Genomic DNA, 12,025 nt, shown 5'->3' on the forward strand with positions numbered 1-12,025 from the left:
CATACTCTACTGCTGCCTGGGTGGAGAGAACTTTTGGCAACTTTTATTTTTTATTCATTAGAACAGGTTGGGATGGGGTGGGAATCATGCTTCTTAATGATGAAGGAAGGAGGCAGGAAGGAAAAGAGGAGCGTCCAGGGCAACATACTGAGTGATGAGGCTGTTATTAGATCTTACAGATGGGCAGGCTATCTCATCTCCTATTTAACAAGAGGTGCTTAGGCCAAGCCACTTACAGACAGGATGCTGATAAATCTGAAACCGGAGTTAACTCTCCTCTCTCCACCGCCTCCAACGTCAACTTTTTAAGAAGAAGCTGGCTAAGAACTGTTACAGCTTTGTACACAGGGATTTAGCGTGCGATTCCACTTCTCCAGCACTCCCAATACACACACGCAGGCACGCACACACACACGAGGCATCAGAACCTCGGTCATAGTACTTAAATCCATATTGCAAGGGACGCCTTCTAGTTACAGATCTATGCTTTGCCACAGAAGGAACTCATGTTCAGAACGACCCAGAAGCACGGGCGATCTGCCGTTATAATGGAGAAATTAAGCTGTGAGTGAAAGCTGCAGTTACACTGACCATAGGATCCAAACAAAGGCTTTCTGTGCCGCTCCTGGGTTCAAGGGGCAGTGTGGGGAGATGTCGTAATGCTGGAATATCTGGCATAGTTCTGTGACTTCTGTGGGAATTGTGGCAAGCGTATTTGAAAGTGGCTTATCCTAGAAAAGCTGAGATGTATGATAGCCATAACTACCCTGTAATTTGAAAGGCAAGATTCCACACTAATATCTTTTAGAAAGATTTTCAGCCAAGATTTTTCTGATTAACTTTCATCAAAAAAACTCCCATTCCTGAAATAACCTATTTAATTGATAGTTAACTGAATTTATATGAGAACATTTAAAGTATAAAACTGTCATTTATGAATAAATTTATTGGCACTTATACGTAACTCAAACCCTATGGAAGGTTCTTTTTAAGATGCCCTAAAATGAACACTGAATTTACTATTTCATAAATCCTATTGGGCTCGAAGCGTTTTCTGTTTTGCAATGTGCTTTTACATCTTCATCTTCCTCTCAGTAATTTCTTAGTTTAAAAAATCCCCAGCCTTTAAAAAACTGTTTTCATTTTAAAGATTATAAACTCCTTGAGTGCAGAATTTATAATCTTCATCTACAATGTACTTCTCTTCTGAGATCAGCTATTGATTACATTCCACAAGAATGTACAAAGGAGAAAACAGTTAAGATTCTCTTTCCTACTTAGCCATCTCAGGGGCTTAACATGTTGAAGGGAAATTATAAGAACCTGATATCCAGAAGAACTTTCTTTTCTGCTTTAAAGCAAAGTTCATGATGATACTGACTGGTTATACATGGTCAGAGTCAGGCCTCAAAAATGAGGAGAAAAACTTCTGATTCAGGTCACCTAACCTATCAGAAATTGCCATTCTGATCATTTATCTACTAAGAAAAAAAACAAAAAACAGGAAGGCCTGTGTGGGTGTGAGGGCTTCGCATTTGGGCTGCGAAATCCAATGCTGCCTGGCGTTTTCCCATCCATTCCACAGCCCAGGTTTAAGGGACGCGCACGTCTACTTCTGGCATTCCCACCTACTTTTTAGAATCTCCCCTTTTCTGGTAATAACATTTACTTATTCATTTTTCTCCCCAAGTTGCACATCAGTGCCTCCCTACCAGAAGTACCGACTTATCTGGATACTGACAAAATTTTAGCGTTGCTTTCTTCCTACGGGGAAGGAAAACTTAGTGAGTCTTCCAGTTGCTTTCAAACAGACCTAACCTGCACTCTCTGAGATGTAAGCAGAATTCCCTTTTCTTCTCTTTTTTCTGATGGTGTTGGTAACCACTGTCATGTGGCAGAGAAGCAGAAAATTATGTCCTACTTTAGAAAAACAATTAAGCCTTTTCACCGAAATATTTATTCAAAACCCCATTCAATTCATACGGTGGCTGTCAGGCTTTATTTAGTCTCTCTTTCAGAGGGTATCTTTGATTTTGCCACTTTGACCCCAATTTATATCTCACTAGGAGAGGATTTAGATACTGTTTAATACCAAAAATTCAGGTCCGGTAACTTTGGGAAGGGTACTTCTTTCCTTCTTTCATTGTACATTGATAGGTTGTTTTTAAAAACAGGTGATTTCTCCTTGTTGGAAAAAAAAAAATCTTTTTCTCCTTTGTTTTTTGATGTGTTGAGTAGGGAGAAGACAGGGAAAGGGGCCAAGAAGTTGTCACACTCATGATTTCACTGAAAGCAACTGCTATATTTAGACCACAAATATTAGGATTTATCCTATGCCCACTGAGCAATTAATGCTGAAAACATCTGGAGCAGCCTAAACCCAAGATAATCCAGGAGGCATCTGAATAGAAACTTAGTGACTCCCAACACCTCCAGGGGCAGTCTTAAATCGTATTATTCATACCACATGCCCTCAGTAACTCGCTACTCCTGACTTTGAATTTTCAGAAGCAATTCACAGGCCTGAACTCCAACCGACAGCTGGTTGGCATATCACTTTTCCGTCTTTAAAATTAAAAAGGAAAATAAAAAGAATATTCTAACACCTTTTAAGGAATGCTTCTGGTATGGTTTACATTCAAAGGGTTTACTCCAATTACCACACACACACAGACACACACTCACACCATAAAAAAAATAATAATAAAAAGTAGGGATCTCAGAGTAGAAAATAGTTTGGGTTAGAATTTCGTACTATTTTTTCCCCTTCTTGCCCACTGCTTCCTCTCTGTTAAGAGCACAAACAGATCTGCTTCTGGTCAAAACAGTCATTAAGTAAAATGGGAAAGGTTGTGGGGTTTTTTTGTTGTTTGTACTTACACAAACGGAGCCCTAATATGCTTTTACTTCAAAAGCCCTAACTGGCTTTGCCACCCTGAGCCAAACACCGCATGGCAGAGCTTTGTTAGAACTTTTATTTATGCTTAAAAAATGCAATCACTTGAACAACTAAACTGACCCATCAAAAGCCCTCCAACTCTGCAGGGGCATAAGTGATATTTACATTCTATTCATGTAACCTGGAGTGGGGGGTGGGGGGTTGAAACCCTTGTGAAACTGACCACAGCAAGCACTAATTGCCCTGCTTACAAAAATAAAGACACTGAAATTTTTGAAATCCCTTTGTCAGATGCCTTTATTTACTTTTTTGAAGGCAAGTTTCTTTGATTAGCTGAACTTTGCTGTTATCAACACTTCTTGCTTATCGGCTGCCCCTACGTGAATGGCACATTCACCACTCGCTCTCCCCAGATAAGGCAAATCCCTTGTTTAACTTGTTCAAGAACAAACAAAGCTTTTCCCCCAACTCCTGCAACTTAATAGGCACTTTTGGAGGGTTAATTACAAAAGGAAGAATGTCTACTTGTAAAACGTCTATTAGGTCTAATAGCTTGACGCCAGGATCCCAGCATTCTTTTTTCCTTCCTTAAAAAACGTTTCATTAAAACTTTCTCTCACAAGAAAAAGTTTGAGACAGCTCTAGTTCCCTGAGATTCCAAATGAAACTGTTCATACTGTTTTAATTGCTACAGAGGGATCTAAAAGATCCCTTAGTAGGTTGGAAATTTATTTTGTAACAATTTCTTTGAGCTCTTCAGAAAGAAAACAGGAACCAGGAAAGTAAAGCCATTTCAAGAGCAGCTAACTGAGGGCACCTTCGGAAAAAGATATATATATATATATATATATTTATTTATTTTACCCTGTTTATGGCTCTACGAAATATTAAGTCAGACAGCCAGACTGTTGGCATCAAATGGTTATTGATTTTTCAGCTAGAAACCTGTTGATTTCCTGGCCCTGGAAGCAAGACTTTATTCTTAAGAAAAAGTTTCAGAAGAGGGCAGTTTAAATCTTGTCATTGTCCTCTCTTCCTCTCCTTTTTCTTCCCTTTCTTTAGATAAGCCGTCATGTTATTAGGAAAACTCAATTTCTTCAGTTAAACTTTGACCTCTTTGAAAACAAAGATTTAAAATGTCATTTTCAGGCTAATGCTCCAATGAATTGTCAAATAAAGTACTAAAAACATTTTGATAGATAGCGGAGCCATTTATCTAAATCACTGTCAGGGCAGCAATGCATCCCGCAGGCTCCCACTGCAGACACCCGAAGGTGGGGTTTTCTGGGACTGCTGGTCATTTCTCAAGCCTGCAGCCAGGCTACTGTTGACCAGTGCGGGCCTCGGCACCCCGTCAGCATCAGATAACCAAATAGTCAATATTTTTTTAAAAAACTGGGCTACCCCACTTATGTTTCCCTTCCTTTAACCAGCGTCCAGGTTCCCGGCTGAATTGCAAGATATGGAAATAATGGATGGCTCAGCCCAAGGGGTGTTCATTGCCAGTGGTTTTCTAGCAAAACAGCAACTTCTTAGAGCAACAAAGTGACTTGGAAAGGTGGCAGCAGGGTCAATGCTAAGAAATATTGCCTTTCCTCCACAAGGAAAACACTGGAGGCAGCAGCTTTAACTGGTGGTTTGTGAACTTCAGGAGCAGCAGCCACCTCAATTAGGCCAAATTCCTTGCGAGGAAGATGTCATATTTTAATTACTTTGGATTGTTGAAACACGCAAGGGGGATATATATATATATAGCCACAGTCAATCCAAAGAACAACAAAGTGAAATTTCCCTCTGCATACATCTTAGTAAAAACTGTACAAATGTGTCAAACTGCCTCACTTGAAGAATGTTTCAAAGTCCTGTGGTCACCCTCTACTTTTCCCCTCTCCTCGCACATTTTTTTTTTTTTAACTATTTTCAAGGCACGGTAGGGTTGGAAAGGAGAGGAGCAGGAGTCTGGAGGGGTTGTTTGGGAAGAAAACATCTAACAGGAAATTTTCAGCAGACGGAATCAATATGCACACCAGCATAGCACACCCTTTCAGCATTAAATCATTAAATCCTTTGTCTGGCTAGCAGTGCAGTTTGTTTCCAGTGTCTTTATTGCATGCAAGAGAGACAATTCATTTTTTTTTTTTTTTCTGGGTAGAAGAAGGGAAAAAATAAACCTACATTGAGCAGTGTGCCGATGCTGCCATTCGGTTTGGGTCAATCCACTGAAGCATGCTTTGAGAGCCTTCTCCTGGAGCATGCAGGAAGACGGGCTCGCAGTGTAGAAATCCAGGATTCGCCCAGGACTCACTGACAGGACATCCATACAGTCAAACATGATCTCCCCTGCACCGAATGTCTGCAAAAGTGCTTATCCTCTAGGTGTGGAGGCAAATGGCATAGAAAAGTCCACCCAACTCCATCAAACTCTGCCCCCTTTTTGGCACGTAGGCTGTTGGTCTTTTTCCCAGCCTCGAATCATGAATTATGACAGACAAGCCAGCTAAAAGCCTGTAATTGATCCAAATGATCATTTACCATTTTCCAGGCTTGCTCGGCCAATCCAGCCGGGGCGGGGGGTTCCCAGAAAGATCCCAAGTTCTCCTTCCAAGCGGACGCCTGCAAAAAGCCTTCGGAATGCGGTGCGGCTCCTACCCGGACGGTGCCCAGACCAGCCCTGCCCGGCTCGCGCGCGTCCTCGGCATCCGCGTCCTCGGGCGGCTCGCGCGGGGACTCTGGTCCCCCCTTTGGCAAAGAATAGACCCTCCTGCCTCTGAACAGCTCACTTCCTACTACTTCTGTCACACAGAATGAAAGATTGAATTGCCTAATATATGCGAGTGAACTTTCGGTGAACCCTTCCCGGGCTGCTAACCTTCAAATGACCCAGCGAGTCTGACATCACCAGCTCCCAGGATTCTCACAGAGCCGAGCACTCCCAGCAGCCCCGCCGCGCGGGCGGCCCGCGGCCCGGGCGCGCGCTCCTCCCGCCCCGCGCCTCCGCTCCGAGCGCGCGGGGCCGGGGCCGGGGGCGCCGGGAGGAGCGCGCGGGGCCCGGGCGGCCACCGGGAGCGCGCGGGGTCGGGGCCCCCGGGAGGAGCGCTCGGAGCCGGAGCCGCGGGGAGGAGCGCGCGCGGAGCGGGAGACACCGGCAGCACGCGGGGCCGCGAGCAGCCGCCGGAACCGGGACGCAGCTCCGGGCCCGCCGCCCGCCGGCTCCCGCCCTTTGCGCCCAGGCTGTCGGGGGCTCCGCTTGGCTTCGCGCCCCCGCCTCGCCTGCCCCCGGCCCAGCCTTGACATTCCTCGGTGCGCCTGTCTGGTAAACGCCTCGTATCGTGAGTGTTTTTCCACTCCTGCAAAAGCACCGCAAGCCCTAAACTGGAGCACGGAGAGGAGCCGCCCCCTCGGGGAAGCCCGGGTCCAGAAACTTTCCATTTGATAGTCTTTTTCTCTCTATTCCTTGCGGGCCGAAGGGGACTGCATTGGCTCGGAAGTAAAATTCCAGCTTTCTGGATTCATTTCTTAAAAATTATCCTGAGTCTACAGGCAGCATATGAAGGAGTCGAGAAGGAGTTCCTTCCGCCCCAAACACGCGCAATCACGCAGATATGCAGGGTTTCATAAAACACAGTGATCAAGAGTGTGCATGCGGGAGTCAGACTGAACAAGGTTCCAACCCCGCTCAACCTCTGAGCAGCTGTGTGACCTGGGACAAAGATCTCACCTCCCGGGGCCTCAGCTTGCTCATCTGTAAAATGGGAATATAGGACTGCGGATCCCAGTGGGTTGCTGTGAGGACGAAGAGAAACGGCGCTTGCGCGGCCCACAGCACACATCCCAGGACAGTCAGCTGTGACTCTTCTCAGGGAGGCTCAGGGCTGCCTGAGGCCCACTGCTCAGAATCAGGACTAGAACCAGCTCCCCGGAACCCCAGGCCTGAATGAAAATCACTTTTCTGTTCTGGAATAGCGGGTGGGTGACCCCTCTCACCACACCCGCCACTGCTATACCCCTTCCCCCACTCCCACCACTGCGTAACTCAATGCAGATTTTGAGAACTGATTGTGTCAAAGTTTTCTATTTCCAAGGGCCACCTTTCACCTCTCCTAGCCCCTCCGAACTTGGCTATTTATTAGAAGACAGTCATTTTAAGAAAAAGGATTTTTTTTTTTTTTTTGACATCTCCCACACCGACTGGAGGAAGGAAAAGCTTTTCAGCCATCACTGAGAAGGACAGACACGGTGTTTACAAATACACCCAAGCAGAGAGCTGTTAAAGGGAGAGCCAGTCCACCCTGCAGCCATTTTGCACAACTTGCTTAAAGGATGCAAGGGGACATCAAAGAAAAGCAGCTCCAGGAGGGATTAAAACACCCTTGGTGATCCAGTGGCCCTCCACTCCGGCCTGCGGGTTTGCTCACAAAGCAGGGAGGGCGAGTGGGCGGGCAGGGGGCCGGCTTCCGCGCCCCTCCCAGGGAAGGGCGGCTGCTGTCTCCTTTCTGTGCGCGGGCTGGAATGCGCACTGGCATCCAGGCCTTTAAAAAGCCTGCCGGGTACCCACCCCGTGCTGCTTGGCTAGCACAGTTGTTAAGTGGCACTCATGGCGTAACGTGAAAACTATGCATCGCGCACACTTACCGAGTCAAAGACCCTTTTAGGAAGGTACATTTGAACGGTGTTCAGCCCAGCAAGCTCAGTTCTTGCAACTGAGAAGTCTCGGGTGATAAAAGAGGTACGATTTTGCGCAAACTCCATGCTTGTTATACTCTCTTTTTTATATGGTCATCATTTTGTAACAGAGCTTTATATTTTATTTTATTTTATATTTCTTATATAAGAAATCCTTTAACTACAAAAAAAACACACATTTTAAGCCAGGAGCACAGAGGACTTTACGAAACACTTGGTAACACTCCTGTCATGAAGATAGTTGTAAAGATACACAAAGCACCGCGTCCTGTGCCAGTTGCTAGGTGGTCCACGATTTAGCGACTAAACCACCACCGCCATGAGACTTACAGCTCCAAATGCTGATTTAAGGTCCTTAGAATTCCTTGGAAACTGGACTTATTTTGTACAAGATGGGTGAAAAGTTTTTTCTGGGGCGGGAAGGGGGCGGGGGGGGGGGGCGGCGGGGCGCGCAGCTATATTTAAAGTCTAGCTGCAAGAGCTAGGTTAGAAGAAATCGCACCACTCCAGGTTTGTGCACAGGTTGCCTATGGCACTTAGCACTTGCTCAGCATCTTTCCAAAGGGTCGGGTGCACGGGTCTCATGTGGTGAACTTGGGGTCAGGGTCCCCCCAGTTCTGTTTATTCTCATTCCTTAAGCTACAGTTTCAGCCTCATCCAGGAAGGGAGGCAACTGTTCCCACATTTCTTTCCTCAATACTCTGTCACGGCACAAAAACAATAGAGATGTGTGTGTGTGTGTGTGTGTGTGTGTGTGTATGTTAGGGATTTGGAGATTGGTATTTTCTTTCTTTGTATAAGAAAATTTTATGTTTCTATTCACCTTGGAACCCAGTGTTCTTAACTGTAGAGAAGTAAACTTGAGGCTTGAAATGAATGATCAGTGCTTAAATCTTTGTGCATAGGATATTATGAGTTTTTTGTTTTTTTTTTTTAGTGGAACAGTATTCACTAGTCGATCTATCATTTCTCATCCTGAATTGACTAGGTGGATAGAAACTCTTAGAGTTATTATTTAATCCAAGTGTAATTGAAAAAGTAGCCCCTAGATTGAACCATGCATTTCTTATCATTTCTTTGTCAGTAAATATAATTCTTGTTGAAAATCTGACTTTTCCTTCATATTCTTCTCCTTAAGTAAAATTAAGGAAAGATACACAAATAGCCACAGTTCTTTAAATATATATCTGTGCACCATAAAGATTAATGAACAGGTAGAAGGTGAAAAATGGCCTAGTTAATTTGTGGATAATGAAATTTAAGTTACTGACACCTATTTTAAACATTAACCAAACAGTTACTTGGGAAGAACCCTTTCCCAAACATGCTCTTAGTGAGGCATAAACTCACATTCGGATATGTGTCACGGCCTCTGTGTTCCTTGTGTTTGATCAATGATGAAAGGAACGCTAATAAAAGTATTCCCAACCACAAACAAACACAAAAGCAAAGTTTGAGCCCTAAATTCATTTTGTTTCAGAGTAACTGTGTATTTGTCAGTGTGACACAGCACATTTGAAACCCATAATCATAAAACAAAAATTTATAGCCAGGGTCCAGGGTCTACATCTGTTTCTCTGGTTTCTGTACAGCGATTACCCACTGGACAATCCAGAAAGCAACACCATGAATCATGCCGGGCAAACATGTTCCAACTGGAGAGTCTGGTGAAGAGCGAGAAGGCGTCTGTGCGCACCAGTACTGCAGCCGCCGGGTTCAAAACCGGCCCAGCGCCTCTGATGTCTAAATAGAAGGGTTCCCAGGGGCGCGGGCGTCCGCCCCGCCACCGAGCACGCAGAATGCAGGCGGGCGTGGGGCTGAGCGAGGGCCCGGGACCCATTATTAGAGAGACGCACCTGCCTCCTCCCTGCGTTTCTCTATTGATTTTTACTTTACTTTTTTTTTAACTGTTCATCTCATGTAAACCCCTCTTGCCATAATTCTGCCCCCCAAATAAACGACCAGCACGGAGTGGAGGGGGGGTTTCAGCAGGGCAGCCAGGGCAGGGGTGTGTGTGGCTGGCACAGGGCGTGTGCTGAGCCGGTTCTTGCGGCTCCTGTACCCGCAGCCTTAGCGGCTTTCCGAGCTGGGCGCTGGGGCAGCCCTAACGCCGATCAGCAGAGGAACCCACCCAGGCCTGTCCCTCTGGACCCCGGCTCGGGCACCGGGACTGGCGGTGTCCACGGATCTGAGCCCGGCAGAGGCACGGTACACGCATCCCCAAGATGAACCCCCTCCCCGCAGACACTGGGTCTGCTCAGGGCCCGGGAAACAAGTGTTCTTGCTCAGAAATGTCTCTCCGCCTCCAGGGCTGGCCGCTGCATCCTTCCCTGCATTTGGCGCCTCTCTCTGCAGTTTCCGCTTTGTGCAGTTTCCCACCAGTCAGGTACAGACACTGTCCCCCAGGACAGGGGCTCCCCTTCCCTTCCCACACCCGAGGGGCCTGCTCGGCGCTTCCTGCGTTCGCTGTGGTGCTGGTGCACCCCAGTTCCTGCGGTCCCGCCTGGAGACTAAGCTCCCGCCTGGTGAGCCTGCAGGGCCAGCAACGGGCTCAGCCAGTCCTCGGCTCCGGCCACCCTTGCTGGCACTGGCTCATGCCCAGGGGAGCCTACCTGTGGCTATTTCCCCTGGTTTATTGCTTCCCCCCTTTTCATTTGGACCTTTAAAAAAGTAATGCGTTTTCATAAACACTCAGGGTCTAGTCCAGGAGATAAAAAGCGACAATAATGCGTACACCCTCCATGTCTGCATTCACCAAATGCTGAGCCCTGTGCCAGGGGCTGGGCACCTGTCTCTATACCTTCGGGGGCATCGTTTGCTGCTTTTCTGTAACTGTTGATTCAAACAACACACAATGTTCTGTGACATTGTTCTGTTTAGTAATAAGCAGTACACATAGAACTAGCTCATTAAAAACAACAAATAGCTCAATTTTTAAAAAGTCTATTAAAAGAATGGGAAGAAGACCTTAATGGACAGTTTTTTTTTTTTTTTTCCAAAGAAGACATACAGATGGCAAACAGGCACAAGTAAATGTGTTTAACATCACGAATTATTAGAGAAACATAAATCAAAATTACACTATCGCCCACACACCTGTCAGAATGGCTATCATCAAAAAGACTGCAGGTGACCAACGCTGGTGACGATGTGGAGAAAAGGGACCCCTCCTACACTGTTGGTGGGAAACCAGTGTGGAGGGTCCTCGAAAAAGTAAAACCAGAAATACCGTATGATCCAGCAATTTCACTCCTGAGTATGTACCCAGAAAAAATGAAAATACTAATTTGAAAAGGAAACATGTGCCCCGGTTTTCATAGCAGTGTTATGATTGCCAAGACACGGAAGTGACCCAAGTGACAGACTAACGGATAAAGAAGATGTGGTACCAATGAGATAGCATCTCACCAGTCAGAACGGTCGTCATCAAAAAGCCTACAAACGATAAGTGCTGGAGAGGGTGTGGAGAGAAGGGAACCCTCTTGCACTCTTGGTAGGAATGCAAAATGGTACCACCACTATGGAAAGCAGTATGGAGATTCCTTAAAAAACTGGGAACTGCCATATGACCCAGCAATCCTACTGCTGGGCAAACACCCTGAGGAAACCAGAACTGAAAGAGAAACACATGTATCCCAATGGTTATTGCAGCACTGTTTACAATATCTAGGACATGGAAGCAACCTAGATGACCATCGGCAGATGAATGGATAAGGAAGCTGTGGTACATATATGCAATGGAATATTACTCAGCTATTAAAAAGGAACACATTTGAGTCAGTTCTAATGAGGTGGCTGAACCTGGAGCCTATAATGCAGAGTGAGGTAAGTCAGAGAGAGAAAGTATATATATATGGAATATATATATGAAATTTAGAACAATGGAAATTTAACACATATGGTACCGACATCTTTTAGAAAGATGATCCTACATGCAGGGCAGCAAAGGAGACACAGATGTAAAGAACAGACTTTTGGACTCAGTGGGAGAAAACGAGGCTGGGATGACTTAGAGAACAGCACTGAAACATGTGCATTACCATCTGTGAAATACACGACCAGTGCAAGTTCAATGCAGGAAGCAGGGCACCCAGAGCCGGTGCTCTGGGACAACCCAGAGGGATGGGGTGGGGAGGAAGGTGGGAGGGGGGGTTCAGGATGCGGGGGACACATGTATACTGATGGCTGATTCATGTTGATGTATGGAAAAAACCATCACAATATTGTAATTGTCCTCCAATGAAAACAATTAATTAAAAAAAAGATGTCACATATATATACAATGGAATATTACTCAGCCATAAAAAAAGAATTTAATTATGCCATTTGCAACAATTTGGGTGGACCTAGAGAGTATTATGCTTAGTGAAATAAGTCAGAAAAAGATCAATACTCGATGTTACCACTTATTTATGGATTCTAAAAATAAAACAAATGTATACA

At 45.6% G+C, this 12,025-nt stretch overlaps 1 protein-coding gene across 5 annotated transcripts in view; it reads right to left on the reverse strand.

The window, feature by feature from the left end:
- Positions 1–12,025, reverse strand: part of RARB (retinoic acid receptor beta) — a 595,561-nt gene that overhangs the window by 179,684 nt on the left and 403,852 nt on the right. The window contains exon 1 of one of the 5 annotated variants that reach the window (XM_059882389.1): positions 5,769–5,832. The exons of 1 other annotated variant lie outside the window; for it this stretch is intronic. Coding sequence is in view for 1 of the 4 variants with exons in the window: in XM_024986389.2 (XP_024842157.1) it covers positions 5,075–5,231 (157 nt within the window). In the remaining 3 variants the exon portion in view is untranslated. Of the gene's footprint in view, positions 1–5,074; positions 5,833–12,025 lie in introns of those variants that run through there. 3 more of the 5 variants (XM_024986389.2, XM_024986392.2, XM_059882387.1) reach the window with 3 other exon arrangements.

Source organism: Bos taurus, chromosome 27, assembly GCF_002263795.3.
Source record: "Bos taurus isolate L1 Dominette 01449 registration number 42190680 breed Hereford chromosome 27, ARS-UCD2.0, whole genome shotgun sequence".
Lineage (NCBI taxonomy): Eukaryota > Metazoa > Chordata > Mammalia > Artiodactyla > Bovidae > Bos > Bos taurus.